We start from the raw sequence: 16,990 nt of genomic DNA on the forward strand, positions 1-16,990 counted from the left end.
AAACAATAAACATCCACCCAGGCTATAACAATTACTGCACTGCAGACATTATAGATTTTGTGTATGCAGTCATTTACACTGGATTTTACTTAAAATTATTTTCCAATAACATATGACTACTGCTCAACTACTTATAATATTATATTTATATATATTTATCTATATATATATATATTTATATATATGTATTTAAATATGAATTTTACATAATTTTTTTTTTTTTTATGTAACTATAAAAATTATTTAAGGCCTTTTTTTATAACTTTATTTGGTAACAAGTTAATTCTTTGGTAACGAAATTTTATAACAGTCGTTACCGCAAGCGGCAAAAGTTTTAGTTTTAGTTTTTTTTTTCTTTTTCGTATCTAGTCACCATAATACCTTATCCAAAAAGAGGATTTATTATTATTATTAATTTAGGAACATTTCAAAAACTGTTATTTAAAAACACTACAGCTACATATATATGAGTAGTGAGTGAGACTGACAATAAAAAATATTATTTAAAACAGAAGATATTATTAAAAACTCATGCTAAGGCACTACAGTGATATTTTATAGAAAATATTGGCACTATAATTTAGAATATATAATAAATTGATGATATCAAAAACTTCACAAAGAGAAGTTTTACTCTCGATAAGTTAAATTCGAAAACTCCTGAAATATGGCACTATTATTTACAAAGGCTTCATGATAAATATTCAGACAGATACTTTATTAATTAGTAAAACAGCCTAATTACCCTGTATTTTTTAAAAAAAAAAAAAAAAAACCTAAGGGTATGAAGGCCTCGAAGAAATATTTATTAAATGATTTCTCCTGTCGGATTTAAATTAAAATTTATATTTTGCTGATACCCCTGCAATTGAGAATCTTCGCTTTTTATTCGTTTACTACATTCCGCCTTGACTTTTTTATTGCCTCCTTCTTTCCCTTCACTAGGGTGTCGATAAGAAACATGTTTCCTCAGAGCATCACGAGAACGCGATACGTGAGTGCAAACTGTACAGGCATATTGAACGTTTTGATGGGTTTCCAAATGAACTCTTAAATTATACTGATTACTTAATTGCTTTCCACAAACGTGACAAGTGGCAAAAACTTTGCTTTGACCTGGATTATTCATAGACTTGTTTAAATTTGATGTATCTCTAAAATTTTCCGCAGGTGCTTGCCCTCCACCAGAATCCTCAGAAGATGGACTTTGCATTTCTTAAAATGAAAAGAAAAAATAAAAAAATGATTTTTAAAATGACAATAATTTGAAAACAACCAATCGTTAATAAAAAATAATTTGATAAAAAATTTATAAAAAAAACTATAATTACCTGTTTTCATTTCCAAAGGTGTATTGGTCTTTGATTTTATATTGAACTGAGGATCAACATCGTCATTAGATTGGTTAACAAACTCAGTCTCGGGATTATCAGCGCTACTTCCAGTTTCATCTTTGATTCTAAATTTTGACAAATCTTGAGCCTCATTAGTTTCACTTTGATTATCTGCAAATGTAAATCCTTCCGACTTTTTTTGAGGCTGAACCTTACAATATAATTCCATATTTGAATTTCTTCGAGGCATCGAAAATTGATTTGGATTAGGAAAAATATTTGAATCCATTTGCTTAAACGAAGCAGGCTTTTTATATTTTCCCTTTTCTTTACTTTTAGTAGGCCTTGAGTTATTCGACATCATTTTTAATGTATTGTCATCAAAAGGATTAAATTTTTTATTATAATTGTGAGTTAAATTTTTAAATAAATCAAAATCCATTGATTTTGTCGTATTATTCTCGTTTAAGTCTTTGTAATTCTTTGGCTCTGACTGTAGAAAAGGTGACTTGAACAAATTATCTTCATTTGTACTATTATTATAAAAAACATGGTTTGGACTAGCATTTGTATTTAATTTAGGACGTTTTGAAGGTGAAATTCCAGAAAATTTATTAGAAGTATCATTGTAACTTTTATCACCCTATAAATAGTTTGAATTTACTCAGTTAAAATTTAAAATAATATTACGTGCAATAACAAATACTTTTTTTTATACATACATCATTAACCTCAGTTAATCCTCTAATATGAAGAGTATCCGCCATGCTAAGCAAACCAGGCAGCTGTTCCTGATAAATATTAACCTCACCACTGTACATAAACGTTACAAGAGCACATAAGTCTCTAAAGTTCATACCAGGTAAAACTATTACAGGATGCTGATATGGCTGCAGTTCTTTAAATATTTCTCTGAAATACTGACTGCATGCCGAAAGTACAACCCGATGGGCTCGCAAATTTCTTCCTCCTGCCGATAACGTAACATCAGTTAAGTCGTCTCCGTCGAGAAATTGAGGCAAAGATGCGAGTAAACTGCTTTGGTAATTATGCCAGCGCAAACAGAACTGCTGCTGGTCTGAGCCCATGACACTAAAGATGATAAAACTGTATTTAACAATCAAGAACAAATTATCATTTTAATTAATAACCGAAATAAAAATTATACACGTATTAAAAGGAATGTATTAAAATTATTAATTGTAAAAAATTTGCTCGGAGACGTGTATGAAAGGAAGATGGCGCCCACCTCCCACATCATTGGTGTTCTATTCTTATCCACTGGAGCTGGACCTGGATTTTTATTTGACCCGGGAAACTATGATTAAGAATTTAAAAAAAAAAAATGTTCTTAAAACGAAAGAGTAACTTGTTACGGTTTTATCAGCATATTCAATATTATGTATGGAATGCAATTATACAAACATATTTTTAAAATAAAAAAGTTTTACCTATTGCTATGAGAATATAATCTTCATGGACACGCGACCAGCAGACGGTTCAAAACAACTGATAATTGAAAGAATAAAATTCCACCGCCTTTGTTTTTTCCTTTGTATGTATTATTAACCGCAGCAAATTCATAAATTAAAAAATAATTATTGATAACTCTTGTAAATTTTATTTTTCAAAGAACAAATGGAAAATAATAATGTACAAAACTATAAATCTCTTCCTTCGTTTTATGATGATTATGTACAAATCGATGAAGGCATTCAAGCCAAAATCAAGCCAGTTTTAAATCAAATACTCGAATGTAGAGGTGATTCCGCAGTGTGTTAAACGAGTTTTAATCCAAACTTTTTTATAATTTTTTATTTTTTTTTAAATTTAGAAGTTAAAATAATATTTTAGAAATAAATTTTAATTAATTATTTGCTCAAATTAAATTAACGAGTCTTGTAGTAGTCAAATTATACGCAGTCTTATTTAATAGTGGCTGCACGCTGCGAGTGTGACTTTTTTAGGTTAATTTTTAAATAAAAAATTTTATTTTAGTAGCAGTAAAAGAACTTCACATTCAGTACGGAATAAAATTTTCAGAAATTTTAAATTCTTATCAAAATCGATTGGCAGAAATAACTCAAAATTGTGATGCTTTATTAGTTGAATTACGTAAAAATAAAATTGAACTTATTGAAAAATGTGACAAAATATTACAAGGTTATTTTCAAAGTACTTTTTTTTCATAAGTAACTATAATTATTTAACAATATAATTTCAAAAACTTAAAACAATAAATAAGGAATTTAGACTTCAATTATGATGTAGTATAAAATTTCGAAAAAAAATTTCATTAGTTTCCTTTATTTCTCAGGGGAGTCTCTTTTTTGAAGTTATTTATAGATAATGAATAATAATTTCATAATTTGCTGTATTCCTTTGATTAATAATTTTAAAGTATTCATTTTTTAAACAATCCTCGAGTGAAGGCATTAAAATTTTCGACTTGCTTATTTAAATTAGGGCAAAATTTTTTTATATTACTCGTTTGTTTAATATAAGTGAAGAAAAAGAAAGGAACTCTTATGGTGAAATAAAATAATCACTTTTTTTTAAGTATAAATTCGAATTATATATTATAATAAATAAGCATTTTCAAATAAAACTATTTATTATATAAAATATGCATATTACAAAACTGAATACATATACACTGTTTGAAAATTATATGATAATATTTTTAACAAGATGTATCGTAATTCAACTTTCAGAATCTGCATAGTCAAGTGTAGAATTATTTTTTTGAGTAAAATTCTTTGAAGGCAATTCAAAATGCAAATTTTCTTCAACTGGCTCTTGTTTCAAAGGTAGTCTAGCTCGAACACCATATGTAGTTGGGCGCTCATCGGGTGAATCGGAAAGCATCAATCTTAGTAATTCATACTGGAAATAAAAAATTACATTAAATTTTAAAGAAATAATCAATATAAAATTATTAACAAAAAAGCAAGTTATACCTCCTCTTTATATTTCTTTTGAAAGTCTTGTGGAAATTTATCTTTCTTTATATTTTGCATAACTGTTATTCTCTCCATTTGAGTATTAAATGGTACTAATAATTCGAATAAGATTAATCCTAAGGAATAAATATCTACTTTATAGTTGTAAGGTTTACCCAACAACTGTTCTTTACTCATGTATAATTGAGTTCCAACTTGAGCTGTGTGCTTTTCATTAAAGGTGTCTGTAAATATTTTTTCTTCCGAAGCACACTGAAAATCATCTTCAGTCATGGCTGTTACCAAACCGAAATCTCCTACCTTTACTTGATTATTTAATGAAAAAAATATATTTGAAGGCTAAAATAAAAAAAAAAAAAATTAATGGAAAACAGTGATAGATATCTTAGAGTTATAACCGTACAATTTAATTTTTTTTATTACCTTTAGGTCTCTATGTATAAGACCGTGTAGATGAACATGTTCGACAGCTTGCAATATTTGCTCAAAAATACTTAACACATAATTATAATCTCTTTTTTTATTGGCTGTAAGCCAATCTCTTAAACTATGTCTTTGGCATAACTGCATTTGTATGTACAAATAAATTTTACTTAGTATTGGCGGTTCAACACCAGTACTTTGATCACAGGCTGTACCCTTTTCCTCACTTATCGATTTTAAAGCTTCAAAGTTACTGAATTTTTTACTGCTGCAAGTATTCACACTTTGATTTCCTTTAAAAAATAAATTTGAAGATTCGCTGTCTTTTTCCGAAGAGTTTTTCTCAAAAACAACAAATGAGTCGCTGATCTCGTTATTATTTTTCCAAGTATTGTTAAATAAGCTGTTTGATGATTCTCGCAAATCAGAGTCAAAGGTAAAATTTGAGTCAGAAATTGTTACAGGACAATCTGAATCCTGACAATCGTTACTTTCTGTAATTGTAGGAATAGTTAATTTAGATGGTGTACCTAAACTAGAACACCTAAAATAGAATAAAAATATTATTAAGTTAGATATTTGTTAGTATTAATAAACAAAAAAAAATTATATTTGAAACATACAAATCAATCCATAATTTATCTTGTTTTTCTTGCCATCCTATAGGAGGACACTCTGTCCAAGCGTTAAAATATCTGACTATGTGATGGTGATCTAACTTTGCTAATGCTTTTACTTCCCTTAATACTCTTTCTCTGGATTCTTGCTTACGAGGCAATAAAATTCTTTTTATAGCATAATGGCAATCATCAATTTTGTTTTTTGCTTCAAATACTACACCAAAACCACCCTTTCCAAGACAAACAACTGGTTCAAAATCAGTCAAATATCGAGATACATAATCTTGAATTGAATTAAGACCAGCCTTTTCTTCTACTTGATGCACATTTGTTTCTATCCCGGAATCTTTTTCTTCGACAATCGTTTCTAATTCACTATTACTTTTTCCCAAGGATGAAAATAAAGCTTTATATTTCCACCTCCAGTATGTTCTAGTAATCATAAAATTACAAATTACTGCTGTCGTAGCACTAATCACTAAAACTTCTTTCCAATAATACCAAAATGATACAACAACTATTTCTACTGGAGTATTTGCTTCCAAAAAATCAAAATTTGAATCTAATTTAGGAATAACATTTACTTTATTCACTGGATATAATTTCTCTGAACTTTCTATAGAAAAACTATGGGAATTAATTTTAATCTTAGTGTTGTCTTCTTCATAAAGAAAAAAACCATTTCCGTCAACATAAGGAGATGCATAAAGGACAGATAATGCAGTAGTTTGCCTTTGACTTGGATCTTCCAAATCGTTGTTTATCGAACTTGAATCCTCCCATGTTAATCCTAATCTGTAATGGTCACTGGCTGATATAGGTTTCCATGGTATTACAGGATATTTATTTTGACCTGATACTGCATAATTACTTCTAGAAGTAATTTCTAGCCTTTTTTTAAGCATTGGCGCACTTTCTTGAATATACAACTGTAATTTTATAAATAATAATTATAGTTTATGCATGATAATACCTGTTTTCTTAAAGAATTGATTTACCTGTTTGTTAAACATGCCAATATAAATACTTGGAGATGGACTTGGTTTGGCATTAAAGGCCTTATTATTAAATAGATCAACTTGAATTAATTTCCCTTTATTAAGTTGCCAAGCACTCACCACCGGAGAGCTGAACTACAAAAATAAAAGTTAAGAAAGATGTAAAAAATTATTACTTTGCTTATTATTTTAAAAATTTAAAGAAAATAAAATAAAAACTAATAATTAGATCAAACTGTAAAACTATAATAATTTTAACCTTTTGCCTCCAAAAAATATTTGAAGGATTTTTTATGTCACTGGCATAAATTAAACCTTCTGGTATAACAGCGTGCAGCTGGTAATTTAATTCTGCATCCGACAATGAATGACATTCAGATACCAATTTTAAATTGTGATGTGCAACACTATAATTCCATCTCTCAGTACCTGTTCTAGGTTCGACAGCTCTAATAATTTGTATTTGTCTTTGAATAATTAACACATTACTACTGTCTGTAGAATGAGATATATTACCACAACCTTTCATATTGCATTCATAAATAATGTTGCCAGTTTCAAGGGATACTCCAAAAGTAACTGTTTCTTTTCCACCTATAAATACATTTTTTACAAAATTTTTATATTTTCAATTGTAAGAAGTTGTTGTTGTTACTTATAATAATATTTTTAAAAAAAATCAAAGGTACCTGATATAACTAAATCATCTGAATATTTGAGTGAAGATTGTAGCAAATGATCAGAAGTGACAGGAATGAGTTCTATATCTTCTCCATTAAATTTATACAATCCACCATCAAGGGATGGAATCATCCTGACAAAGTTTCCATAATTAGACAGCTAAAAAATTTTTAATTGTTTCAAATCTTAAAAAATTTCTTATTTTTGAAATATCAATTAGATAACTATTTTAATTTATTTGATTATTACCTCCAACTTATGTATACTCGAAGAGAGCATGGTTTCAGAGCCAGGATGAATTGACCACAATACAGATCCCTCATTATTAGGATTTAAAGCAGTGACTCTTCCATCGAGAGTGCTTACAAAAATCAGCCTACCAAATATTAAATTAATAAAAGTAAATTAAAAGTTTGGTTTATTCATTATTAATAATAGTAAATATAATAATTATCTATTTTAATATAAAATAATCAACACATTAATTATTTTAAAAAAGTGCCTACCTACTAAAAGACTCTGCAACTCCACAAAAGGGTAAACTTTCTTCTGAGCATGAAACTTTCCATAATACTAGCAATATGAAAAAGAATTCAATAATGCGATTAAAGAGATAATATTTCATTTTATTTACTTAAATTTATGCCTTTTAAAAAATAAAATAGGAAAATTATTCATTTCCCTTGGAATGTTTTACTTAAAAAAAAAAAAATTAGAGTCAAGGTAACTTCTGTTTACAATGTACTTGTATTGCTATAACTTTTTAAAAATATTGTAAATTGTTTATTCATGTAAATTTCAAAAATCAAAATCTGATTCATACGGCGCTGATTAAAAATTTTAAATAATTATTTGATTGAATCAAAATAATTCTAAAAAAATGAAATAAAAAAAAAACATATTTTGCAGTTTATAAACATGTCAGTTAAAAACATATTACGTGTACTCAATCATATTGGCTACCCTGACAAATACCAACGTAACAAAATATACAGCTGTGTCTGATAACTACCTAGTTCTAAGAATGATTAGAATTAATAAAATGTTATTTAATTTATTTTATTTTTTGAATAATTGAAAAATTATTAATTTTTTTATTATTTGACATTGAATTTTAATATAAAATTTTTAGTTATCAGTCTTTTAATTTCTTTTTATTATGTGTATAGTAAAAAAAAATTTTTTAAAAGTTTGATTTTTTTCAGAAAGTTTTTTTTATTAAAAAAAAGTATAAAAAGTGACGTTAATTACTAATGTTGACAAGTATTTTAAACAAATAACAATTAAATTATGCTCTTTTTGAATTCTTAGTGTCTAACTGTAACAATTACAATAAATATGGAAATAGCAAAATCATTATTCGGCGATCGAAATCATGATGGATATGTGGGCAGAAATGACTATCACGTAAAACTATTCATAACATTTTAATTAAATAAATTCCTAATAACTAAGAAAAATTTTTATCAAGTAGAAAATAATTTATTTTCAATAACTTATTTCATGTTTACTTTTTTTTTCTACTTGTATATTGCCTCTCTCTCTCTATGTTGATGATTTAAATTCAATTAATGAAGAAATTTCTTTTTTTTTTTATAGAAAAAACTTGAAGCAGTAGTATCAGAAGATGAAGGAAACTGTGAAGACAAAGATACAGATAAAAATTCAGATTCAAATTCTGAGAGACTTGAAATGCTTGTCACTCCTGGAGGACCTTTTTCTGCCTTAATTAAATCTATGCTATCTGAAGAAATTATTTCCAAATTGAGTCAAGGAAATGAGGAACATTTAGCTGACACAAATTTTGATGAGTTTGGTTTCAAAGTTGAAAAAAAAGAAAAAGTTGAAAGAACCGATAATAATATATTGGATTCGTCTTTTGCAGAAGACCCTCAGCACAGGTTAGATTAAAACGAATTTAAAATTCTTATCTTTTAATAAAAATTTTTTATGCCATAAAAATATTTACACAGATTAAAGTGGATAGCACATTTAGAATTTAGTAATAACAAAGAAGAATTAACATGGAATTTATTGGATTCCAAGTTATCAAAAACGGAAAAATTGAGATCATTAATACAAGAGGGAGTACCACATTCACTTAGACCTCAAATATGGATGAGATTGTCTGGTGCTCTTCAAAAGAAAGAAGCATCAGAAATTAACTATAAGGAAATTGTTAAACTATCAACCAATGATACACTAACTACTTCAAAACTAATCGAAAAAGACTTATTACGAACTCTTCCAGGAAATATATGCTTTAGTCACAATACAAGCACTGGAATATCTAGATTAAGAAGAATTCTTAGAGCTTTAGCTTGGCTTTATCCAGATATAGGGTATTATTTTTAAAATTCTTTATATTATTAATTTAAATTTAACAAATATTAAGTCATTTAAAAAAATTTTTTGGTTTTATGTTATTTAGTTACTGCCAAGGTACTGGAGTTATTGCTGCTTCACTGCTTCTTATTGTAGAAGAAGAGGATGCTTTTTGGTTAATGGCAACAATTGTTGAAGATCTTTTACCTGCTTCTTATTATTCATCTACCTTGCTTGGAATACAAGCTGATCAAAAAGTTTTAATATCATTAATATCTAATTACTTGCCTGATTTAGATGTTAAGCTAAAGGAACATGATATAGAATTAAGTTTAATTACTTTGCATTGGTTTTTAACATTATTCGCATCGGTTATACACATAAAAATATTGTTGAGGATTTGGGATTTATTTTTTTTCGATGGGTCAATTATTCTTTTTCAAATTACATTAGGGATGCTTAAATTAAAAGGTAGAAATAAAATATATATTTTTGTGGATAATTTATAGAGTATTTTATAATAATATTAATTAATATCATTAATTGTCGTGTAACACATTTAACATGTTACATTTATCTTGCAGAACCTGAATTGATTCAATCTGAAAATTCAGCTCAAATTTTTAATTTACTCTCGGATATTCCTGGAGAAATAGATGATGTTGAACTTTTACTTAAAACATCTCTTGCATTAACATCAAGTCTTAATAACAACATAATTGAAACTCATCGAAGGAGACATTTAGCTTATTTAATGGCTGACCAAGGAAGTTTGGTTGGGAATCCAGAAGGTGCTGCTAACCTTCCAAAACAGCATTTAAATAGGTATAATTTACAGTTATTATTTTCCCAAATGTTAAAATAATATTTTTACACAAATTTTTTTCTTTCTTTAGAAAGGTCTTAATTTTTGAAAAATCTTTCATTTATTTTGTAAATTTTATGTAGACGTCAAGTCAAAAAGTCTAAGTCAATGATTCATCTTTTACTTTTTGGCGAAGAGTCTCAAGACGCAGATATTAAATCGAAAAACATCAAACAAACGGAGATATTGGTTGATTTGAAAGACGCCATTTTGCAAGTTGGTCATCATTTTAAATCCATCGACCCAAAATTTAATAAAGTTATTTTGATAGCAGATTACAGCATGGAATCTCACGCTTTAGATCATGAAAATTACGTTAATGTTTCTAGAACGAGAAAGCGAAGAGCCAAAGCGCTTTTGGGTGAGCACCGAAATTAATTTTAAAACCGATTGTTAACTTAACTATTGTATAATTTAAAAAAAATTAATGTGTTGCATTTTTTATAGATTTTGAACGACACGACGATGATGAATTGGGTTTTAGAAAAAATGATATTATAACTATCATCAGTCAAAAAGATGAACACTGTTGGATTGGTGAATTAAACGGTTTAAGAGGTTGGTTTCCCGCCAAATTTGTTGAATTATTGGACGAGAGGAGTAAACAGTATTCTTTGGCGGGTGATGATAGCGTGTCAGAAACCGTTACAGATCTTGTCCGAGGAACTCTTTGTCCGGTTATCAAACAAGTACTCGAACACGGAATGAAAAGACCTAGTTTTCTCGGTAATAAATAAAATTAAATAAATTTTATCCCTGCTCATTACTAAAATTTTATAATTAATTGACGTAAATTAGGTGGACCTTGTCACCCGTGGCTTTTCATAGAAGAAGCTGCGACAAAAGAAGTCGAACGTGATTTCAATTCGGTGTACAGCAGGCTTGTCTTATGCAAAACATACAGATTAGACGAAGATGGAAAAGTTTTAACTCCAGAAGAGGTAAATTTTATTCTTTTTAACGTATGGCCTTATTTTTATTCCTTCATATTGAAATATTATAGCGTGTGTTTTTTTTAACAGCTTTTATACAGATGCGTCCAAGCTACTAACCTCAGTCACGACAATGCTCATGCACAAATGGACGTCAAACTACGATCTCTCATTTGTTTGGGATTAAACGAACAAGTTTTACACTTATGGTTGGAAGTATTATGTTCGTGTTTCGAAGTCGTTCAAAAATGGTGAGTCACTTTATTATATAAAACCAATTATAACCACCTAGAATATTGCGATTAGGAAATCACAACGAATTATTATTAAAGGTATCATCCTTGGAGCTTTATTAACAGTCCTGGATGGGTACAAATCAAATGCGAATTCCGAGTATTATCACAATTTGCATTTAATCTTAATCCCGATTGGGAATTGCCGCCATCAAAAGAACAATCACAACCTTTAAAAGATGGCGTTCGTGATATGTTAGTCAAACATCATTTATTCAGTTGGGATTTGTAATAATTAATAATAATATTTTGAATTTATCAGTGCTAAGAATGTTTTTATTTAACAAAAAACTATTACAGTATTTGAAAAAAAAATTGAATTTAAATCCGAGTTTTTATTTTTATTATTATGTACAAATGATTTAACAGCCATAAAATAATAGGTGTTTATTAAATAAAAAGGAATTTTACTCTATACATAGTAATTTTTATTTTTAATTTAAACTTTCCTTATTTTTTTTTAAACCTAAATCAAAGGTAAACTCGAATTTTCAATTAAGTGATTTAAAAAAAAAATTGTAGGTATGATAATTAGGGTACCGAAAAGAAAAGAAAAAAACAACCAGAAAAGCTATAAATTTTATTATTTTACTTGAACACTATACACAAATTGACAAAGTTATGATTAAAATTAATATAAATTTTTTTTTTTCAAAATAAAACTTGATTTAAACTTTTTTAAATATATATATATATATTTTTGTCGAACAGCCCAAAAAATATTTAATTTATTTATTTATTTTTTGATTCGATTGATTATTTTTTTAAAAATTTATATTTTATATATATATATAAAATTTATATAATATTATTTTAAAAGATAAACTTTGTAAAAAAAAAAAAAAGTCTAATAGAAACTATATAAATAATGATTTGTTAAACGTTTTTTTTATATTTATTTTATTGATTTTTTTGACTATATTAAAATTAAAAAAAAAATTATTATTTTTTGTACAATTTACAAAAGTGTACAAAAGCATATACAACATCAAAAAAACTTTAGCTTAATAATAAATTACGCAGATTGATTTATATGATTTATTAACATGATTAAAAAATTTTTTTTTTTTTTTTAAATTATGATTTAAATGATCGATAAGCTATATGCAACAGGTAAAAATTTTTTTTTTTTTTTTTTACAAAAACTATATGATTTTTATTTAAAACTAAAAAAAAAAAAAAAAAAAAAAAAAAGTAAAGAAAAACTGATAAAAAATAAAAAGCTTTTTTTTTTTTTTTTCGAGATTTGATTTAAATGTATGTATGTATATATATATAAAATTATATAATGTCGCTTTGTAAAAAATAAATGCTTAAAATTTCTTGATATTTTTATACTTGACTTATTAAACTACCCCATCGATGGTTCTCGGTCCATCGATGGGCATCGTGTGTAAAACCTCATCTAATAATTGCAGAGCACGATGTAAATGTACTTCTATCCAACAGGGTGTTTCTTTTATACTTTGACGAGGGTAATCCGGACCCCAACCCTTAACAAAACTAAGTCGTAAAATACACAGTCGCCTTAAATCATCGACACCGATCCCCGCAGCTGCACTTAAACCTAAATAATATCATACCATTTATTTAGAATGAATATCATTTTTTATTTATTAATTAATTAATTAAATTATTTACTTACTTATGGCCGGAGCTATTCCACCTACAGAGTGAGGACCTGGAATATGTCCGGCTACTGCTGCTGCTTGTGCTGCAGCAGCTGCTTGCGCCGTGGCAGCTTGCTGCTGCATTTGTTTGTGACATTGTCTCAAATCGAAAACCTGATTTAGAAAAAAAAAAAAAACAAATATTAGTAAAACTAATAAATTTTCATCTCATTCGAATCCAATTTATACATGATTAACCACCTTAATGTAAGCACTAGGGTAAATTTTATGAACGGCATCGCCCGGAGCTCGTCCAGCTTCTCTATCCAAATAGTAACTTTGAACAAACACCGAATGATGACTTAAACACGTAAGCCAAACATCACCCTCCCCTCGAAGCTCTAATTGAACACCTTTTCCAATGTGCAATCTGTACCACAAAGTTTTTTTTTTTTTTTTTTTTTTTTTTGTTATTGTATTACTAAAATTTATAATGAAATTTTAAAAAAAAATGCCTTAGGATTTGCTTACCTAGCTTTTTCACTAGGATCAGTTCTATGCACATTACTTAAAGCACCTAAACAAAATCTATTACCTCCAGACGGGTCTACATAACCATCTATTGTGACACTAGGACATGATGATGGTACTTTAAAAGTTTCACCAACCTGGGTGTCAAGTTCAAAATACGCTACTGAACACCAATATTCTGGAGCAGGTTGGCTTGACAATAAACGATTCCCACCGTGACTCCCTAAAGCAGTAATTTAATATATACATATTCAAACAAAAATTTATAAAAACATCTTTTTCGAACTCACAATAACCAGGGTGATGAGTTCTAGGATCAGGTGGTTGCATACTTTGAGTGTAAGTCAAAGTATTATTTCCTGTCCATGTTCCTTGAGCCTGAGAGGAAAAATTTTGAGAATTTGGAGAAGTTCCACTCATGTTACCACTTTGGAAACCATTCTGGTGTAAATGTGGTGATACAGGACCTTGTATAGGACTATGTTGAGTATTGGCACCTTGATAAATTAAATAATGTAATTTGTAAATTTATTTTAAAAACCTTAAAAATTAGAAAAATTTTTTTTATTCATACAAATCATGCATTATTAAAAAATTAGTTGCCTAAAACTAAAGTGATTTGTTACCCATATTTGCGCTCATTCCAACTTGGGCTTCATTTTGCCCTGAAACATCCTCAGGCGAATTAAAAAATGATCCAGATGCACCTTGATTTGAAGAACCCATTATTTGTGACTGTTGATGCTGAATTGACAAAGAGTTATTGCACCCTCCCACAGATGAGTGATTTAATTGTTGGGAAGAACCTGTCAATAATATATTATTAAGTAGCTCATTTAATTCGAAAACCCCTGCTTGTATTTAAGGAATAACTTGACAAATTAATAATGTATTATTAACAACTTGCTATTTAATTCTATAAATTAAAATGCATAACTAAATTACAGCAAAACAACTCACTCAATGGAGGTTGTAATCTTGATGGTCCCCAGTTGGAGCGAGAACAATTTTCTGAAGGCTCCATTTTGGGACAATTCGGAGATCCATATGATCCAGCAGATCTCTCACCTGTGGACGAAGCAACTGACAAACAGGCAACTCAGCAAAAAGCAAAAACACAAGCATTTATTCAAAAAAAAAAAAAAAAAAAAAAAAAATTTCCTAATAACTAAATTCAAAGCAAAACTTCAAAAAAAATTTTAAAATAAATTGTCTAAATGCTTTTATTTTTGATTAAAAAAAGGCTAATACAAAAAGCAAAATTAAAGCATATGATGTGATACATGCAAAGTAATTTTTTTTTCTACAACAAATTATTTTTGAGAAATAATTATAATGTGAATTTGCAATATTTGTACATTTTACTCTACTTTTCTATTTTAAAAATAAATAAATTTTCCAGTTTTTAAATCATTGTGATAATGTTAATCGTTGATGGAAAATTTAATTTTTTAAGAAGTTTATATAGAAATAATAAGTAAAATAAAAGTAAGCTTTTGCTAATTATTTTAAACTGCACAATTTAAAAAATAACATTATCTCAAGCTACAGGGAAAACATACTTGAACAATTCTTTGTGATTTATAAATTTTACCTGTTGTTTGAGTCTGAAGTTGTAAAAGAGAAAATTGCTGCAAAGGAGGAGGTTGAGGAGCTGGAGGATGATGTTGAATAGTTTGTGACACTCCTAAAACATCTCCATCTATTTCCATTTGACCTGGACTAGGCCCACTAACAACTCCAGCAGTGTACTCATCTTTTACTAGCCTACTCGGACCAGATTGTAATGTTAATCCTGATAAATCTAAAAAACATTAATTAAGTAAGTACATGATGATTGTAATACATCATATTTTATGTAATTTAATAAAATGTTTTTACCTATTCCAGGAGAAACTACTCTCTCATAATGATAAGGATTTACACAGACAGAATCACATTTAAGGTCAAATGCAAATTGACAATATTTTACATGCTTAAGTTCGTTTTTATGCAAATCAGGCCACCTCCAAATTCTAGCATATATAACATGAGGAAAACCTTTTCTTCCAGCAACTTGAAGTCTTCCATCCAAAGTTCTTTGTATAGTGACACATTTGCTTGGGTGTGCCCCATTTGTAGTAATGGCAGTTATTAAACTATCTAACTCATCACGTTTTTCTTTTAATTTTTTTACAAGACTTTCTATTGCTCGTTTGGCAAAACCCTCAGATTCCCCCCCTTGACGATGGCACATTAAACTGTGAACTATACTTAGGCAAGCATCAGCAGAAGTTGGTGCAGTGGAAGAAACTGTAGCCATTTCTTTAACTGAAAGTTATATATAAAGCTATGTATGTCATAAATTCTTATTTTTTCTACCAAATCATAAAATAATAAAAAATTAATTAACAAAATTAAGAAAGAAAATAAGTCAGTTTGAATCTTTTTTTAGGTTTATATAAATTTGAAAAAAAACTCCAAAAAAATAAATTACAATTATTGTTAGAATTTAATAAAATGATCAAAATTTTCAATAAGGAAAAAAGTATTTTTTTTTTTTTTTTAAATTTTGTAAATGTAAATATTTATTTCAAAAGTTCAATAACATTATTTTATTAATCTTAAGTAGTGAATAATATTTTTAAATGGTTTTTGATATAAATGGGAATTTGATTTATTACAGCATTTGATTAAAATAATTTAATTATAACCACTATATTTTAAAACAACAAAAAAAAATGAATAATTATTTGCTTAATATAAAAATTATTATTCAATTATTATTTTTCAAATTAGGAATTTAATTAAACAAAAAATAAACTACTGAATAGTGTAAAATATTAAGAAAATTATTATAAAGAATCACAAATTTACCTCTCATAAATAATAATGTTTTTTGCAATTAGTAATACTTTTAAACTTTTGAATTTTCTTTAATACAAACACGTTTTTTTTTTTTCTTTTTCTATTTAAAGCTTACAATTTCATCGTAAATACACGAAAAAATAAATGCGTTATAAATATTTTTATTTAAATTAACAAAAGTTTAAATGAAAAAAGGAAGATTATGCTGTATTTGAGGAGTTAAACATTGTACAATTAAATAATAAGTTATAAACCATTAATAAGTTTATTTTTAATTTGTTTGGAATGAATCAGGCTATTTCAACTGCGTGTAAGAAGGCTTCTGGGGTACACTTTTATTTTTTATATTTAATTTAACATATAATATTTTTTATTTTATTTTACCTTTTGAAATTCCAATATTAAAACTTGCTCCCCCACTGGTCAAGCCTACCATAATAGCGTCCAAACATTATTCATTATTTCACAATCGGTTTAGATTTTGCAACTTTACAAACATTTATTTGCTACACTCAGTAGCATCAGTACCAACTAAATTCGTGTCTATAGACAGTAACACACTCACACT

At 27.6% G+C, this 16,990-nt stretch overlaps 4 protein-coding genes across 4 annotated transcripts; 1 reads left to right on the plus strand and 3 right to left on the minus strand.

Annotated features, from left to right (window-relative positions):
* Positions 1–808: 808 nt before the first annotated feature.
* Positions 809–2,422, minus strand: Phum_PHUM002640 (zinc finger protein and BTB domain-containing protein, putative; the record flags this gene model as incomplete). The annotated part of the gene is made up of 3 exons (XM_002422545.1): positions 809–1,215; positions 1,440–1,977; positions 2,057–2,422. 3 exons carry the CDS (start codon positions 2,420–2,422, stop codon positions 809–811), a joined length of 1,311 nt encoding a protein of 436 aa, XP_002422590.1.
* Positions 2,423–4,037: 1,615 nt separating this feature from the next.
* Phum_PHUM002650 (eukaryotic translation initiation factor 2 alpha kinase PEK, putative) lies at positions 4,038–7,644 on the minus strand (the record flags this gene model as incomplete). The annotated part of the gene is made up of 9 exons (XM_002422546.1): positions 4,038–4,220; positions 4,295–4,597; positions 4,721–5,255; positions 5,344–6,269; positions 6,339–6,473; positions 6,598–6,932; positions 7,028–7,152; positions 7,276–7,395; positions 7,526–7,644. 9 exons carry the CDS (start codon positions 7,642–7,644, stop codon positions 4,038–4,040), a joined length of 2,781 nt encoding a protein of 926 aa, XP_002422591.1.
* Positions 7,645–8,357: 713 nt separating this feature from the next.
* Positions 8,358–11,666, plus strand: Phum_PHUM002660 (run and tbc1 domain-containing protein, putative; the record flags this gene model as incomplete). The annotated part of the gene is made up of 10 exons (XM_002422547.1): positions 8,358–8,426; positions 8,619–8,920; positions 8,993–9,361; positions 9,451–9,815; positions 9,929–10,169; positions 10,293–10,570; positions 10,657–10,935; positions 11,008–11,150; positions 11,232–11,392; positions 11,474–11,666. 10 exons carry the CDS (start codon positions 8,358–8,360, stop codon positions 11,664–11,666), a joined length of 2,400 nt encoding a protein of 799 aa, XP_002422592.1.
* Positions 11,667–12,780: 1,114 nt separating this feature from the next.
* Phum_PHUM002670 (smad4, putative) lies at positions 12,781–15,877 on the minus strand (the record flags this gene model as incomplete). The annotated part of the gene is made up of 11 exons (XM_002422548.1): positions 12,781–13,001; positions 13,101–13,218; positions 13,306–13,474; positions 13,576–13,798; positions 13,866–14,053; positions 14,186–14,426; positions 14,454–14,481; positions 14,513–14,673; positions 14,886–14,939; positions 15,125–15,379; positions 15,457–15,877. 11 exons carry the CDS (start codon positions 15,875–15,877, stop codon positions 12,781–12,783), a joined length of 2,079 nt encoding a protein of 692 aa, XP_002422593.1.
* Positions 15,878–16,990: the final 1,113 nt, after the last annotated feature.

Source organism: Pediculus humanus, genomic scaffold (genome assembly GCF_000006295.1).
Source record: "Pediculus humanus corporis 1103172107363 genomic scaffold, whole genome shotgun sequence".
NCBI classification, from domain to species: domain Eukaryota; kingdom Metazoa; phylum Arthropoda; class Insecta; order Psocodea; family Pediculidae; genus Pediculus; species Pediculus humanus.